At 58.4% G+C, this 17,314-nt stretch overlaps 2 protein-coding genes and 1 pseudogene across 2 annotated transcripts; 2 read left to right on the top strand and 1 right to left on the bottom strand.

The window, feature by feature from the left end:
- Positions 1-518: 518 nt before the first annotated feature.
- LOC105913884 lies at positions 519-1,259 on the top strand (the record flags this gene model as incomplete). Its single annotated transcript, XM_012843961.2, has 2 exons — positions 519-860; positions 1,047-1,259. Coding segments are annotated over 2 exons (555 nt in total), but the record flags the coding sequence as incomplete, so codon positions are not given.
- Positions 1,260-10,594: 9,335 nt separating this feature from the next.
- Positions 10,595-11,437, top strand: LOC101778338 (annotated as a pseudogene).
- Positions 11,438-14,313: 2,876 nt separating this feature from the next.
- Positions 14,314-15,984, bottom strand: LOC101778740 (putative plant UBX domain-containing protein 14). The gene has a single exon (XM_004959097.1). The coding sequence runs from the start codon at positions 15,982-15,984 to the stop codon at positions 14,314-14,316; it is 1,671 nt and encodes a 556-aa protein (XP_004959154.1).
- Between the last annotated feature and the right edge of the window lie 1,330 nt (positions 15,985-17,314).

The following is a 17,314-nucleotide window of genomic DNA, read 5'->3' on the forward strand; positions in this document are numbered from 1 at the left end:
GCGATTCCCAGTTGGTCGTCGAACAAGTCATGAAAGAATGGAGCTGCCATGACCCTAAAATGGCCGCCTACTGCAACGAGGTACAAAAGCTCGAGGACAAGTTCGACGGGTTGGAGCTCAACCACGTCGCAAGGCGCTTCAATGAAGCCGCCGACGGGCTCGCAAAGGCGGCGTCCGGCCGGATGCCCGTCCCCGACGGCGTCTTCGTTAGCGACCAGCTGAAGCCCTCGGTCCGTTACCCGGAGCCAGCAGGGGTCAGCGGGGCGTGCCTAGTCTTGGGGGCAGGATCCGAGCCAGGGGAGGTCGGCAGCAAGCCACCTGTCCTGGACCCGAGCACCGATCCCAAGGGAACCAACGCTGCCCCACCCGACCCGGCCCCGGAAGTTAAGCCTCCCGACCCCGTGGTTATGGAAATCGAGGCAGGCCCCGCGGCGGGGGCCGACCCCTCGACCGATTGGAGAGCCCCGTACCTCGACTACCTTATCCACGACGCGCTCCCGACCGACAAGACCGAAGCCCGCAGGATCACGCGCCGTGCGAAATCCTTCACCATCATCGACCAGGAGCTTTACAAGCGAAGCCACACTGGGATCCTCCAGCGCTGCATCCCGATCGAACAGGGAAAGGCGCTGATCCAGGACATCCACGCTGGGGCTTGTGGTCATCACGCTGCGCCAAGGACGCTTGTGGGCAATGCCTTCCGACAAGGTTTCTACTGGCCAACCGCGGTCGCGGATGCTACCCAGGTAGTCCGCACTTGCGAAGGATGCCAGTTCTTTGCCCGCCAAACCCACCTGCCCGCGCAGGCGTTACAAACCATCCCCATCACGTGGCTGTTCGCGGTCTGGGGACTGGATCTCGTCGGACCCTTCAAAAGGGCGCCCGGGGGCTTCACCCATCTACTCATCGCCATCAACAAGTTTTCCAAATGGATTGAAGCAAGGCCTGTGGCGCAAATCAGGTCCGAGCAGGCGGTGCAGTTCTTCACCGACATCATCCACCGATTCGGGATCCCGAACTCCATCATAACCGACAACGGTACGCAGTTCACCGAAAAAAGATTCCTCCAGTTCTGCGACGACCACCACATTCGAGTGGATTGGGCGGCAGTTGCGCACCCCCGCACGAACGGGCAAGTCGAGCGAGCCAACGGCATGATACTTCAGGGTCTCAAGCCACGGATCTTCGACCGCCTTAAAAAGTTCGGCGGACGATGGGTTGCGGAGCTCCTAGCAGTCCTCTGGAGCCTGAGGACGACCCCCAGCCGGGCGACAGGGTTCACCCCATTCTTCATGGTCTACGGGTCAGAGGCCATCTTGCCCACCGACTTGGAGTATGGGTCACCAAGGGTCAAAGCATACGACGAACAGGGAAACCAGGCGTCGCTCGAGGACGCACAAGACCAACTCGACGAGGCGCGAGATGTAGCCCTGCTACACTCAGCTAAGTACCAGCAGGCCCTACGGCGTTACCACAGCCGTAGGATACAAGGCCGCGCCTTCAACGTCGGAGATCTAGTGCTCCGCCTCATCCAAGAAAACAGGGGTCGGCACAAGTTGACTCCCCCATGGGAAGGCCCGTTCATCGTCGCCCAAGTACTACGGCCAGGCACCTACAAGCTGGCAACTCCCGATGGGCAAATCTTCAGCAACGCCTGGAACATAGAACAGCTAAGGCACTTCTACCCATAACTCTCATTTATAAGTTATGCATGGCCTTGCCCTCGTTTTCGTTTAAGCTCAGGGGTATCCGACCATGGCCTCGTTCCAAGGCCGCATACCCCTCGGGGGCTACCAGTTTTTTTCTTCTGCTAAAAAGAAACCCTGAGCCACCTTGGCTCAGGTCCTTTCGCTTACGCTCAGGGGTATCCGACCCTGGCCTGGCTCCAGGATCGCACACCCCTCGGGGGCTATCAGGGGTCCCGACCCCAGTCGCTAGGCGCCGCCTAAAAAAGGAAACGTTTTTTCTTTTTTCAAAACTGAACTCTCCCTTTCGAAAACCTTTGGACGCAAAAAGAGAAGGATGCGTGAACGGTACTCAGCCAAGTTACGATCGGACCGCGAAAAAGCCTACGCCCCAGCGGCTACGGTACCTTCGCTCATCAAAAAACTTACTGACGCACCCGGCAACGCATCCAAAGGCTTTCAAAACCAAAGGAATAACAAAGGGAAACGGTTTCCTTAGCGCAAAGTGAAAAGTCATAAGAACAGGCCCGTATGGCCAGCACGAACGAGTTCAAAACGACTGACTTAAGTACAAACGTTTTTTGGGCACAAGCCCAGTGCAGCTAATTAACAGGAGGGTCGGCTGGAGCAGTGGTCCTGGGGTCGGCTGAAGCAGCGGCTTCAGAGTCAACAGGAGCGACGGCTTCAGGGCCGGCAACGGCAGCGGCTTCGAGGTCGGTAGGAGCGACGCCTTCAGGGTCGGCGACGGCAACGGCTTCAGGGTCGGCGACGGCGGCGGCCTCAGGGTCGGCAGGAGCGGCTTCAGGATCGGCAGGGGGGACGGCTTCATCCTCCAGGAGCTTCGCAAGGGCCTCCGCCGGCACAGTCACCACGGCGTCGATCTCATCCAGCTCAGCGTCGGTGTAGCCGGCGCAGTACTCCTCACTCATCCCGACAAAATTAATGTCGGCATAGTGGGAGCCGAAGACCCCGAAGGCGCGCCGCACAACAAGGTGAAGCGCATCCACGGCAATCTCGAGGCGGCGACGGCGCACTTCGAGGACATGGGCCGGCAGCGAGCTCGACCCCTCCTCCGGAGCAACGCCGAAGTCCTCGCAGATGACGCGAACCGCATCCCGCAGGGCGCCATGCTCGCCGCGCTCCTCGTCGAGCAAAACCCGCAACCTGGCGAGGTCCTCTGCAGGAGCCGATCAAGAAATCTCACCAAGTTAAAAGAAGCGAAACACCAACGACACAAAAATACAGGAGCAGAAAGAGCCTCACCGTCGGCCTGGGCCTTCAGCTCGCGCTCCCGGTCGACGCTGTGGGACAAGGCGGACTGGAGCCCGTGCACCTGCAAACGGAATTGGTCGCGTTCCGTGCGAAGGGCTCCATTCTCCCCCCTCAGCCGCGCCAATTCCTCGGCGTCTCGGCGGGCCTGCTCAGTAGCCGCGGCTCTTAGCCCCTCGGCATCGCGGCGGGCCCTGTCCATGGCAGCCTGGAACTCCTGGAGGTCGAGGCGGGCCTTCTCCGCGACGGCCTGGAGCTTGGCCTCGGCACGCCGCGCCCCCTCCAGCGCCACTTGCTCACGACCCTCCAGGTCGCGAACGGCCCCCTGGGCGGTGCCGAGCTGCAGGGTCAGATTCCTGGAGCACTCCCTCTCGGTGTTGTAGTGCTCCCAGAGGTTACGCTGCCGCCGGAGAAAGTCGGATTTCTCCAGGCTGCCCTCTTGGAGAGCCTGCAAAGCAGCATGACGGTAAGGCAAAAAAGTAAAAAGAGAGGAACTCATCACCAAGCGGCAGAAACAACATACCTGGCTGCCAGGGACCACGGTGTCGGCCAAAACCCCCAACGCCGAGGTCAGAGCCGCCTGCACCTGCGCGACACCACCGTGCATCGCCTGCCACTTATGCCACTCGGCGGCATCATCCAGTGCGTAGAGGCGCCTCGGCGGGTCGTCGCGGGACGTCCAGCGGAGGATATGCCCTCTCCACGCCCCAGGGACGGAGGAAGCTGAGGGCGGAACAAGGGCTGACTCTGACATCGCCGTCGACGACGACATCACGACGCCAGAAACCCCCGGATCTGCCGACGGCTCCGGCGCCTGCGCGCCCGTCGCCCCCGCGGCCGCTGACGGCACCTCTGTGGGCACCTCCGCCACGGCCGCCGGAATCACCTCCGTGGGAGCAACCGGGACGAAGACCTCGGCCTCTGACACCGACGCCTTCACCGCAGCCGCGCCCTTGGGAACCAGCGCCCCCTCTGCCTCCGACCCCACCATGGCAGTGGGGGCATCCGCCCTGCCCACCACCATCTCCACCTCCTCCGCCTCGTCGGTGTCAAGGTCGATCACCTCCCCGGCTTGTGGGCCCGGGGGAATCACGACCCGAGCCGGAACGGCGACCGGTGGGGCCACAAGCGGAGTGGAGTCCGCTCCCCCTCCTGCGGCTGACCCCGCCGCTGTCCCGACGACCGGTTCCTCAGCGGCCACCTCCGCCGGGGGACCTGTGGCCACTGGCGGGGTGGCGGCCCGCCCCCCGGAGGAGGACGACGTCCGCAGCATCTTCTTGGGCGCCAGCCGCAGGGTGACGCTGCGGGGGGAAGTGCTGCACGTCAACAGTCAGGCGTCAAACAGAAACATACGGAAAGGAAAAGGAAGGACAACATATGGGAAGAGTCAACTTACGCCCTCGAAGCGCAGGGGCGGCGCGCGCGCTTCGACTCGGAGCAAGACGCCGACCCCGGGGCATCTGGCAGTGGCCGCTTGTCGCCACCCCGTTGCCCTCCGCCAGCAGGCACGGCGGCGGGGGCAGCCCCCACGGATCCCCGAGGAGCCCCCCGAGCGGACTCCTGGAGGGTGCCCCGCGCCGGACCCGCGACGGCGGCAGGGGCGGACTCGGAAGGCCCCTGAGGGGCGCTCCGGCTTGACGCCGGGGTGACATCCATCGCCAGCCCCGAGGGAGCGCCCCGCGCCTGCTCCTGGGGGGCGCCCTGGGACGACCCCGAGGAGGCGCCCTGCGTTCCTCCCTGGGGGAGGTCCTGCGCCGACCCCCGGGGGACGCCCTGTGTCGCCCCCTGGGGAGCGATCCGCACCGGCTCCTGAGGCGCGTGCTGCGCCGACCCCTGAGGAGCGGTCCGCGCCGGCTCCTGGAGCGCGCGCTGCGCTAGCCCCTGGGGCACGGGTGCGTCACGAATCACCAAAGCCCCCGAACGGGGGGCAAACAGCTCTACTTCCTCCTCCTCCTCCTCTTCCTCTTCTTCTTCTTCTTCTTCTTCTTCTTCTTCCTCGTCGTCGTCGTCGTCATCGGACACGACCGCCCCTCTCCGCCGCCGTTGGAACTCCTTGGCGGCCTTCTTCCGCCGCTTCTCCGTCTCCTTGTCCTTGCGGCGTTTATCCTTCTCGGCCTGGAGGCGGTTGCAAGCCCTCCGCGCGGCGTCCTCCGGCACCGGCGGGAGGGAGTCCGCGACCCGGGTCAGCATGCCCTGCAAAACGTAAAGGAGGATCCGCATAAGAGCAACAAAACGACGCGACGGCAGGAGGGAGAGGTGGTGACCCAAATCCCTTACCAGGTCTATGGAGCCCGGCTCCGGGCGCATCGGCGGATGCCCGGGGATTGGGTAGTCAACATCCTTGTCCTCCAGCGCCTCCCGGAGTCGCTGCCGGATCTCGGAGGCAGCGAGCGCGCCTGTCGCCAGGTTGGTGCCCTCGGTCGGCATGTCGGGGGACATGACGCCAAGCGGCCGCGCCCGGAGCATCAGCGGCGCCACCCGCCGGGCATGGTACGCGCCGATAACCCCGGCGCCGGTGAGCCCCTCCCACTTCAGCTGCCCGATGGCCTGCAGCAGGTCGGAGATCTTCCTCTTCTCCTTCTCCACCGGCCCGTACGCCCACACGTCGGGCGCCGCGTCGATGGTGCGGCCGGAGAACGCCGGCAGGGGGGAGATCGGGTAGTTCTTCACGTAGAACCACTGATTGTGCCACCCCTTGTGGGACACCGAGGTCTTCATCGTCATGTACTCCTTGGAGCGAGTGTGACGGAGGTGGATCCCGGCGCACCCAATCGGCACCGGAGGCGACCACTGCTGGCTCCCGGCCTTCCCCGCCTTCTGGTACAGGCTCACCGTGAAGAAGTACTTCCACAGCTCGAAGTGGGGCTCGATCCCCAGGAATCCCTCGTACAGCGCGACAAATGCCGCGATGTGCTGGATCCCATTGGGGTTGAGGTGCTGGAGCTCGAGCCCGTAGTAGTGGAGGAGCCCGCGGAAGAAACGGCTTGGAGGGGAGGCGAATCCCCGCTCGTGGAAGTGGGCGAAGGAGACGACGTAGCCGGCGGGCGGCGACGGAACCTGCTCCGTCCCCAGCAGCCTCCACTCGTCCGCCGCCGTCCTCTCGCAGAGGAGCCCCTTTCGCACCAGGCCCTCGGCGCGGTTGGCGGTGAAGTGGGAGACTCCCCAGGAGGCCATCGCCGAAGAAGGAAGGGGACCGACGGAGGCGAAGACGAAACGCGCGGCGAGAAGCAACGGGAACGAGGCAAGCAAGGCGAGCGCAGGTGAGCTAGGAAGGCAAAAAGGCTTGAGCGCGAAAGAAGAGGAACCGGCGCGGCGTGCTTCCGCTTTTATAGGAAGAGTACCGGGGAAGCCAAATCGACGCCCCGGCCGCCATAAATGCGGTGCCAGGTACACCCCTGCCACGCCCATTTCCTTTCGAAAATCGCGCGCACGATTGGCCGCGAAGAAACATCCTATCTTCCTCGATCCGCGGGACGGTGCTTCCATAAACTCCACTCCCCGGGCTTCGCGCCCACGACGCTCCCCACGACCGGCCCTGGCACATCAACCGCTCCGCTCCGGTCCAAGGCCCACAGGGAGGTAAGAAAGGGATACGGGGCTGAAAACGCCCCTACGGCCCAATACGGTCCAGGGGTTCGAAAGCTGGCCCAACACGGGTTCGACAGTTGCCCCAGGACATCCCCGAGCAAGGGGTGAGAAGGGACGGGCCCGCTAGCGGCCAACACCCAAGCGAGCAAACGCCAAGGGCGCCCCAACCTCACGTTCGAGTCCCGCTCAGTATAAAGTTCATGGTTTTTCCACGGGGAAAGGCAACGAGCCCTCAGATCCGATCGAACGGATCCGAGAACTATATGAACTGGCTGACGGGAAATTGGAGTACGCCACCAGCTTGGCCCGAGCCGCCCCCCCCCCCCCCCGAACGGGGACCGGGACTCCACTCGAACTTACCCCGTTTGCAGCTCCAAACAACACCCTGGGTCCTACCCGGATAAAGTGGGCCGGCTCAACCCCTCCGTCCGAGCGAACGGACGCTTGAGGGGCAACGATCAAAAAAGTCGACCTGGCCTCCCGATCGGTTTCCTGCAGCGAGCAGGAGCTCGGGGGCTAGCCTCGCAAAAACTACCACGCGTGTGGTCACAAACTGACAAGTTCTCTCGAGCATGGCGAAGATGAAACAAGCACGCCATAACACAGGAACCGACGGCAAACGGCGAAAGAAGCCTCCGGAGGAGCACTCCTGCTCCACCATAGGCTCGGGGGCTACTGTTGGGGGGAAATGTTAACGACCCCCTAATACGCTGCCTAAAGAAACAAACATGAAGGCCCAGGCCCACCAAAGCGTGATCAAGTCTCCGCCTCGCCCGACCCAAGCATCAGAATCGGGAACACCCGACCTCCCTCCGCAAGGCCTCCACCTCGCCCGACCATAACCCCAGGGTCGGGAGCGCCCGACCCTGTACCACGAAAGTTCCGCGTCGCCCGACCCCGAGCAAAGGAGTCGGGCACGCTGAGGACCACGGGGTCAGAATCCCCCTCGGATACGATCCGCATAAACGAGACAAATCCTGTGGGTCCCCCCGTTGGCCTCACCATCAATGCGCCGCAGAGTGGCAGAGCGCAGGGCGACCGCGCCCCCCACGCAACCCGGCGCAAGTACCCGCACACGACCGTCCTGTGCAAGCTACAGTACCGGCGGCCGGCCCCTGTTCGTCGCAGGGTACTCATGACCTGCGGCGACCGGAGCAAAGGAGGGAGCAGCCCCGTCCTCGGGTCCCGCACGCCCTCGGGCCCCGCGTAAACGGCAGTACAGGTGTGAGGCTCCCCCCCTCCACAAGCCATCGCCGGAGCGTCGGTATCCACCGTCCTCCCTAACGGACGGCGGGGTGGCGACAAAACCGCCTCATCATGATCTAACCTGGTACCTACGAACACCGAAGAAGCTACCTACGGGGAGCAGCGACACTTGGCGTCTGGCGACCACCCATCCCGGCATGCACGGCGGCACGCGTTTAGGGTCGGCAGGACGTCGGGCGCCTTGGCTCTCCCTCCACCTCCTCGCCTGACTTTTACCATCTTACTCTTTACCTTTCACCCGGTCCCAGTTGTAACTCCGGCCGGCCCCTTGCGATATAAAAGGAGGAACCTAGAGCTGGAGAAGGGGGCCAGAGATCAATCCCCGGATCGAGGAACTAGTTTCTTCTCTAGCACCCCATTGTACACTACCGCTCCGCCGAAGAGCACCAAAGACAAAAGAGACTTGGGACCTGTCCCTCTCTCGCCGATCTGTAACCCCCTACTACAGAACCCCCTGCGTGGGCAACACGAGCACCCTCGATACTGGACGTAGAGCTCCCCTTGCCCGAACCAGTCTAAATCCGTATCTCCCGCGCAACCATCTGAGGCTCACGCGCATAAAAGAAATTTACTAGTCTAAAGTCTAGATCCGCTGATCTTGACAACGACAAGAGGTCACCAGGCACCAGACTACCAAAGGGAGGTCAACACATGGAGGCTCCAAAATTTTGGAGGCCTGGTGCAGTCAGCCCACTTGCCATGGGTGATGTACGGGGCCTGCCTCCAGCAACTCTTGTCGTCGGATTCGACATCGCCGACTGCCACCACCCTAACCCAACTTTGTCGGGGTGTCTTTGTGATGCCCCCGTCGCCTTCACCGCCCACCAGATGTCCTCTACCGCCGGCAGCTGGCGCTACACGCCGCCTTACCACTCCACCCACAATCCATCATCACCGCCGGTAGCCGCCGCCCAAGATCCTCCCTTGATACCCGTGGTCTCGCCGGAGAAGCCTCTACCCCAGCAGCTCTGAACCCCTAAGTGCCTAACCCTAGTGCAGCGGCGAGGTGGCGGAAGATGCCGCATTGAGGAGGAAGAAACGACATTGAGGACCGAACGTGAAGGGAGGAGGAGGCCGGCCGAAACGCGCGCTGGCCCATCCATCATCCTTTAGGTTAGGTGACAGCTGCTTAATTATTTGCATCATATGCGATACATAGATTTCCCCGGGTCCTTCTCCTGGACTTGGCGGCACACAAGTTGGCCGGATTCAAAGCCTGCAGATTACAAAACGAACAGATTTCAGTTCGGACTCCAACGGGAATATCTAGAGTCATATCGCTGAAAGAATAGCAGGCCTACGGGAGCCTCAACCCGTTCCTACCTGTTGCGTGGAGACACCTGTCTCGCGTGGATCACCCTGCGCAGCGCGTGTGCCCGTGCCCGCGACCGTGTGCTGCATTTGAGCCTGCCGGCCGGCTTCACGTTGTTGGTTTTGCCGGCTCCTGTCCTGTGCCGTCTGTGCCTCTCCTTTTTTTTTTGGCCACACTTCGTTTGTTTGGGCTTCTTTCCATCTTTTGCTTGGGCTAGGCTGCCGCCAACGTTCTCTCAAAAATAAAACACAGCACTGCTATCAATTGCTAAGGTCAGGTGCAGGCATGCAGTCTATCAGAGCTAAAACAACACACACACGACCTTGCGCACGAACTTTCAGTAATCACTATCAAAGCAAACAAACTCATCAGAAAAAACTATGCTATACATTTCCACAACAAAACAATAAAATACGTGAACAGGCGTCATGGTATCGTTGATTGATCACTTCAGTTTATACACAGCCACAAAGAGCACATGCAATATCTGTCTCCTTCGCGGGAAAAAAACACATTAAGCATGACATTTGGCAAAGAGTTCGTTGTACCTCCACACTCATCTACCTTACCATATTTACATAAGATGTGCATGTACAGCCTTCTACAAAGACAGGCGCATCAAACTGAGAGTCATGCACCAACATGCTATTGCTTCGTCTGCAGTCCCAGCCTCCTATAACAACGAATAAAGATTAGCTCCTTCAGGCTGCATCATGTAGACACCACACCATACTGGATTAGCACAAACCCATCCATGCTTATCCAGTGTATAAGCTGCCTTCAAGCACCACAGCAAAAAATGACGACCTCACCAAGAAGAGGACATGAGAATAGGACCAACTGATCTACGGCCCACAGGCATGTGGACATTCAGCTGACCATAAAGCAGCCACGTTGCATCGGTAAATGACGAGGCCCATCACGAACGGGCCACTCACGATGATATCACCGGTGAGGCCCATTTGGAGAAAGCCCAGTACAACCCAAAAAAGATCGATCCTAGCCATTATCTCTATCGAACGGGGGGGGGAGCGTCGTCGACAGGCGCGGCGTAGCGCGCCCCTCTACCTAGGGGGTGTTTGGGAGTACTTCACTTCACCAAAAATCACTCCACTCCACCAACTCCAAAAAAATCGCAGCCAAACGCGTTCGGCTCCAGCAACTCCGGCTCCAGGAAAAAAGGTGGAGCAGGGGGTAGATCCACGTTTTTGGTGGAGTACCTCAAGAGGTGCTTCAAAAATCAGCTTTACAGACCTCCTCGTGGAGTTGGTGGGTATTTACCCACCACTGCCACTCGTTACACAACGTAACGGTTCGCGAAATAAAAAGCCTCCCGCCGCCCGCCTGCCGTGCCACTCCCGCCCGTCGCGCCGTGCGCCGCCGGCGCCGCCGCCCACCTGCCGCGCCGCTCCCGCCCGTCGCGCCCTGCGCCGCCGGCGCCGCCGCCTGTCGCGCCCGCCCGCCGCCTTCAGCCATGGTCGCCTTCAGCCGCCCCCTCGTCTCCGTGAAGGCCCTGGAGGGCGACATGGCCACCGATGCCACGGGCCTCCCCTACCCAGCCGTCTTCAGCGCGCCGATCCGCCCCGACGTGGTCACCTTCACCCACAAGCTGCTGTCCTGCAACAAGCGCCAGCCCTACGCCGTCTCCCGACACGCCGGCCACCAGACCTCCGCTGAGTCTTGGGGTACCGGGCGCGCGGTGTCCCGTATCCCCCGTGTCCCCGGCGGCGGCACCCACCGCGCCGGCCAGGGAGCCTTCGGCAACATGTGCCGCGGCGGGCGGATGTTCGCGCCCACCAAGATCTAGCGCAAGTGGCACCGCCGTGTCAACGTCAACCTCCGCCGCGTCGCCGTCGCCTCGGCGCTCACCGCTACCGCCGTCCCGGCCCTCGTCCAGGCGCGCGGCCACCGCATCGAGACCGTCCCCGAGCTGCCCCTGGTCATCTCCGACTCCGCGGAGTCCATTGAGAAGACCTCCCAGGCGCTCAAGATCCTCAAGCAGGTTGGCGCCTACGCCGACGTCGAGAAGGCCAAGGACTCTGTCGGCATCCGCCCCGGCAAAGGGAAGATGCGCAACCGCCGCTACATCAACCGCAAGGGCCCGCTCATCGTCTACGGAACCGAGGGCTCCAAGATTGTCAAGGCCTTCCGCAACCTCCCCGGTGTGGATGTCGCCAACGTCGAGCGCCTCAACCTGCCGCGGCCCGCCGCGCACCGCCGTGCGCCTGCCGCGGCCTGCCGCGCGCGCCACCCGCCGCCGCGCGCGCCGTCCGCCTGCCCGCCGGTCCTGCGCGGCCTGCCTGCTCCGAGCAAATGAGATCAGGAGAAGAAGGGGAGAAGGAAAGGACATTGACAAGTGGGACCCATTCACATGCGTATAATGGACTTTACACAGCAAGATCTTCTATTTTCGGAGCTGGATCTATGCATTGTGCCAAACATGTGGATAGCTCTGGTATTTTTTTGGAGTCAGTGGAGTGGAGCTGCAATGTGGTGGAGTTGGTGGAGTGGAGCTCAAAAATTTGAAGTGGAGTGCTCCCAAACAGCCCCCTAGTCAAGCAAACCGACCCTAATAACTCCAACTCCTGGATGTGTTCTCTATCTTGTTGCTCTGCAGCTAGCTTTCCTGTTCATTCATGAAGCACGTGAATCACATAAGTGGAAGCTACAACTCTGCTTGGTACAGTGCCAATCATATTAGAATTTGCGAACTGAGCTACGTAAGATTTCTTATGGTGGAACCTACCTACCAGAATTCGAGTCCTCGACTTTAGCACTACTGCTCACATTTTCCTAGATTTATTCTATAATTTTACCAGGTAGGTGACATGCCTGTCGACAGCGAGACGCTAGTGGTAACTTCGTCAATCTTAAGGATTTGCCGGCTCAATCTCTCGAAGATGCTCATAGGGGTAGGATTGTATGCGTGTGTTCTTGTGCGAGCGTCCGCGTCGGTGGGATTCGAAAAAAAATCATATTAGAATTTGTTTGCAAATAAAACCGTCGTGGTATTGTCCAGAACTACCGTGAAAAAATAATGACGGAATATATTTTCACGATATTCATAAGTAAGCCTAAGCTAATGTACCAATCTCTAATATACGAAACGCGGGTCGATTCCGCGCGCGGGTAGCGGGTCCACGTCGCCCGTTAACCAGCAAGCCATCGGATTTGCCCAGCTTGCGATGTTGACCGTCCGATTGCGGGTCCATCCGGATCCCCGCCCGTTAATCGTGCACCCGCGCTCACGAATTGTCAGGAACCCACCCGTCCCCTCCGCCCCTTCGCCTGCCGCGCCGCCCGCCCCTCCGCCGACCGTGCCTCCCCCAATCCTGATTCCCGCATGCCCGCGCGTCCCTTCTGATGGATCCAATACGATGCCGTGGCCTGTTTTGAAATATTGGGGGCACTTTATTAGCGATCTGCTATGGATAGATATGTTTTTGGGGGAAATATTTTAGGAGAACCCCAATACATAGTTTTGGGGAAGAATTTTTTGGGATACTCTTGGAGTTGCTCGGAACGGAAGGTGGAAAATAAATGGAGAAAGAAAAGGAAAAAAATGAGAAATTGTTGATTATGGGTTAAACATATTTTTAGGAGATTAAATATTTATTAATCATTTCCATTTCGTATTGTATTATAAATTGGGAGAAAATATAAAATTCATCTATCAATACTTAGGTTCATATCGTACATTGGACCCTTCCATTCATTCATCAAAATATAAGAGAAGTCGTTCTGCTAAATATTTTTCAAAACGATTTTATCTCCACTACACCAAAGAAGGAGGAGCTAGAGACAGAACCATTTTATTTGGAGGGGAGTCCTACCAAATTGGCCGAAGTATCGGAGTTGCTACAGTAAGGGTGTTGGCCGAAGTATGATATGCAAATGTAGCCTCGATCACTCAAATCAGCAAGGGCCAGGCGCTTGAGAGCGTAAGTGGCACAAGGAGCAGCTGCAAGTAGAAATCAATGTCGCCCCTGTTGACGGGTCCCTGCAATAATCAGCTGGAGCGAAGGAGTGTTCTACGATAGGCACTTGGGAGAGCAGCAGCCAGTTCTCCCACCGTAGATATTTCTGTCTCTTCCTTGAATATATTGAGCAAGAAAAACTGGTAGAAATATCCAATGAACCAGTAGAAGAAGATTATACTCTCTAGTAGAAATAACACTTAAAAGTACAGCATCATTACATATTTCCCAATAACACTGAAAAATAGTACCAAAAATATATCTGCACTGCTTTGGCTCTAAAAAGGATCCACACTCCATACGCGGTCACAAGAAAACTTTGCTTAGTGCTTCCTTTCCTTGTCAAGTAGGTATATAGTAAAAACTTACTCTGCCATATTCATTGGTGACCACATTGAACTAAAAGTGTAGCAATTTATCAGCATGTGCTCAAGAATGTGGAAAAGCTACTCCCGAGTTCCAGAACATTACTGTATAGTTTTTTTTTTCTCTTAAGAGTTCCAACATTAGTAAATCATAGATGAACAGAAGACTAATGCTTACGAGACTGCTTGAGACATGAGAAACATGTACCAATTCCTATTTAAGTCATATGAAGATAAGAGGCAATGATTCACTTCTTTCAACATGCTACTCTAAATTTAATGAAGCAATCAAGAATTTACTTATTGTCAATTGTGCATTAATCTAGTATACATGAGCTCATAACAACCCAATCAACTACTGTGTGATTCTTGTGATCTGTAGAATTCCAATACCACTCACCACACAAAAGACAGGCAGTCAGCAGCCCTCAACCAATCACAAAACCAAAGAAAGATATGATTATTAGACAAATCTGTTATACTTGTAAAGTATATGGTGGGTCTCAGGTTGTTGCCATAGTTAGGATAGTCAAAGATATGAACCGTGTAATCTGTGATCACGGCAACAACCTGAAAGGAGCCATCGCCGTTATTTGCGCTAGGACGTGATGGTTCGAGATCCTTCCTAACATGCATCATTCCCTCTCTGTAAGCCACATCAGGGGCTATTCCTGGCCTATATTAACATGCTGGCGGCACGAGGCAAAGTGCACGTTTCAAGCCCTTTGATAATCTTTCGATGATAACTGTACGATTTGTACCATTTAAAAAATATTAATGTTATGAATGAATTGTATGTAATACAAAATTGCTATATTAGATTTCCTTTAAAACTCCTATAAAAAGGATTATTAGCTAAGGTCAACACAGACAGTTGACATGTGGAGCCTCAAGCTCTCGAACGAGGCGTCGTCGTTACCGATTTCCACCCTTGCGGCGCCGACGAAGCGCAGCAGCCGGAACGGCCTCGCCGCGGCCGCTCCTGCGCCCATCTCTGACCGGCAATACGAGAAGAGCTCCGCCACCGCACATTGGATCCCAAACTCCTTCGCAACCACCCGGCCATCGGGCAGCCGGACCCTCAGCTTGCAGACCTTCATCTCCACCGACGCCGGCTGCTGACTCGTTGGTGCCACCGCCACCGCTGTCGCAACCGGCTGCTCAGCCGGTTTTCTCACCGTCGGTGCCTGTCCTTGCCAATTCGTCGGAGCAGCAGTTGCCGCCGGTATTTTATCGTTCTGCTGCGCGCCGGCTGATGCAGTGGATTTCTTGGCAGCTCCGACGACAGGGAAGGCCGGCTTCTTGTCCGTGTAGGGTTCCATGGACACGAGGAAGTCGTTGGGGTCGGTGCCGTGCAGCCTGCCCACGGCCTGGCCGGTGACCGGGTCGACGACGACCACGACGGGGAGCTTGGCGCGGGGGATCTTGTAGTAGCTGAGCACCTTCGTGGCCTCCTCCCCCTCGCCGCCGATGATCTCCTCGTCTCCGGCGTCGGCCTGCCAGAGCACGAAGTGCTCCCTGACGCACTGCGCCACCAGGTCGCTGGCCCACACGTCGCGGTTCTGCGCCAGCGACGCCAGGTCGAGGCGGCCCTGCACGTTCACCAGCAGCCACCGGCACCGCCGCGCCGCGTGCGCCACGGCGTCGTGGAAGCCGCCCTTGTACGTCAGCCCGTGCGGCACCCGGAACAGCTCGTCCTTCTCGGACTGGCTCGCCCGCGGCGGCGGCGGCGCCTCGTACACCTCCATGTCGTCGTCGTCGGATAGGATGGTCTCGCGGAAGCGGCGGCGGAGGCTGCTGCTGTTGCCGTCCTCTTTCTTCACGGCGGTGGCACCGGAGGTGGGAGCTTTGCCGCCGCGGTTGGGGCGGCGGCTGCTGCTGCTGCTACTGATAACTTGGACATCCTCCTCGCCGTCGGAGGTGTCGTCTTTGGGATTGAGGCGGCGGCGGTTGCGGCTGCTGTTGGCTTCCACCTTGTCCTCCTCGCCATCGGAGCTGCTTGATGCGAAGATATCACGGAAGCGCCGCCCGCGACCGCTGCTCTTGCCGCCGTCGCCCGCTCCCCTGCCGCCACGATACGGGCCATCGTCCTCACCGACGCGGCGGCGCTTCTTCTGGACGCGGTCGCGGTTACGGCCCGCCTCCATGTCACGGCGGCGGCGGGGGCTGCTCTTGCTGCTGCCGCCACCTCCCTTCGTCTCGCTATCCCACCTCGACACCCTCCTCGGAGCAGAACCGGAAGGCCATCTCCCGCGAGCGCCGCCGACGCGCGCGGGGCGGTCAGGGCGGGCCGCCGGGACCGGAGCGCGCGCCGCGTCGTCGTCCGACTCCGAATCGGAGATCACCTGCGGCAGCGACGGCAGTGGTGGGGAGCGGAGGATCCCCGACGTCCCCGCTTCGACGTTGAAGAAGCGGTTGACGGCCTCGCCGAGGTGGCCACCGCAGCTGGCGAGGCGGTGGAAGGCGTCCTCGTAGCCGCAGCCGGTGACGTCCATGAACGCTGCGAGGGCTTCGTCGGCCATTGTCTGGAAACGGCAAAACCGCGGCGGATCGGAGTAGCGGCCAAGGAAAGGGGAAGGGGGGCCTGGTTCTCCTTAAAGGGCCCTAGCCCCAAGCTATCTAGCTGCGCGCGCGCAGCCCGAGTCGGTTCCGAGTCGATTGCCTTTCTTGATTGCTTCGTTTTTTTTTTCCTTTTTCCCCGGGTGCTTCGTTTCGTTTATCTCTAAGTCCTTTGCCACGTCAGCTCACCTATGGGCTATCGTACAGCTGTTAGGCTAAACAAATAGCTTGGCAAAAACCTGCAGCCCTTGCAGGATAAGTAACGGAACTGCGGCGTGCATTTTTCAATACTTGCCTTACTGAGAAACGATATATATACTCTCCTCGTCCATATCTATAAGCATTTCTAGTTTCAAAATTTATCCATAGAAGTAAAAACTTCTAGCCTGATCTAATTTAATAATAGTAAAAATTAAACATGATTCTTTGTAAGATCAGATACGTCTATAATAAGGCTCAAAATGCATTGAATAATTTAAGGAGACATAAGAGTTGGGGGCATGTGCCCTCAGAGCGAGGGAAAGGTTCCCTCGGTCAGTGTTTGAGCGTGGACCTATCTCATCTCCTGTGTAGCAGCATCTTATCTCATCAGTGGTGGAATCTAGGGTCAAGGATGATGTGGTGGCACTGTTCAAGCCCAATCGCGTGTTCGGTGAAACAAGCCACACCAGTGTGGTACGGTGAATAGTGTCCTGTAAGGTCTGACACCAAACTTTTGAGTTGTTGTCCCATCGGGGGTACGACCTCCAGGCCTGCGTCGAGGCATATAAGATCGTCCGATCCACCCTCACCGATAGATCGGGGTCCACGTTCGAGTGGGACGCCCGATCCCTAATCTAGTCAGGGGGAGGGGGGGGCAGACCCCTTCCTAAAGTTGGAGGCGACTTCTTGGTGCGACCCTACTAAGGGGGTGTTTGGATACGAGGTGCTAAACTTTAGCAGGGTCATATCGGATGTTCGGATGCTAATTAGGAGGACTAAATATGAGCTAATTACAAAACTAATTGCATAGGTGGAGTCTAATTCGCGAGACGAATCTATTAAGCCTAATTAATCCAGACCCGAGCTTATTAATACGACACCCCTTAGTAGGGGAGGACCCAGTCGCCTCGCCCTTACGGTAGGGGGTCGAGAAAACCTTATTAGAGTCCCAATTCGGGGACCGGGCGTATAATACGTTCGTGTGCATATGCTCCGCCGGATCGGGGTGAAACACACCGATCGCATGTGTCTCGTGGGGGCGTGCATGGTTGATTTAGGGAGGTGTCCGCCACACCACAATTTCTCTTGGTA

Source organism: Setaria italica, chromosome II, assembly GCF_000263155.2.
Source record: "Setaria italica strain Yugu1 chromosome II, Setaria_italica_v2.0, whole genome shotgun sequence".
NCBI lineage: Eukaryota > Viridiplantae > Streptophyta > Magnoliopsida > Poales > Poaceae > Setaria > Setaria italica.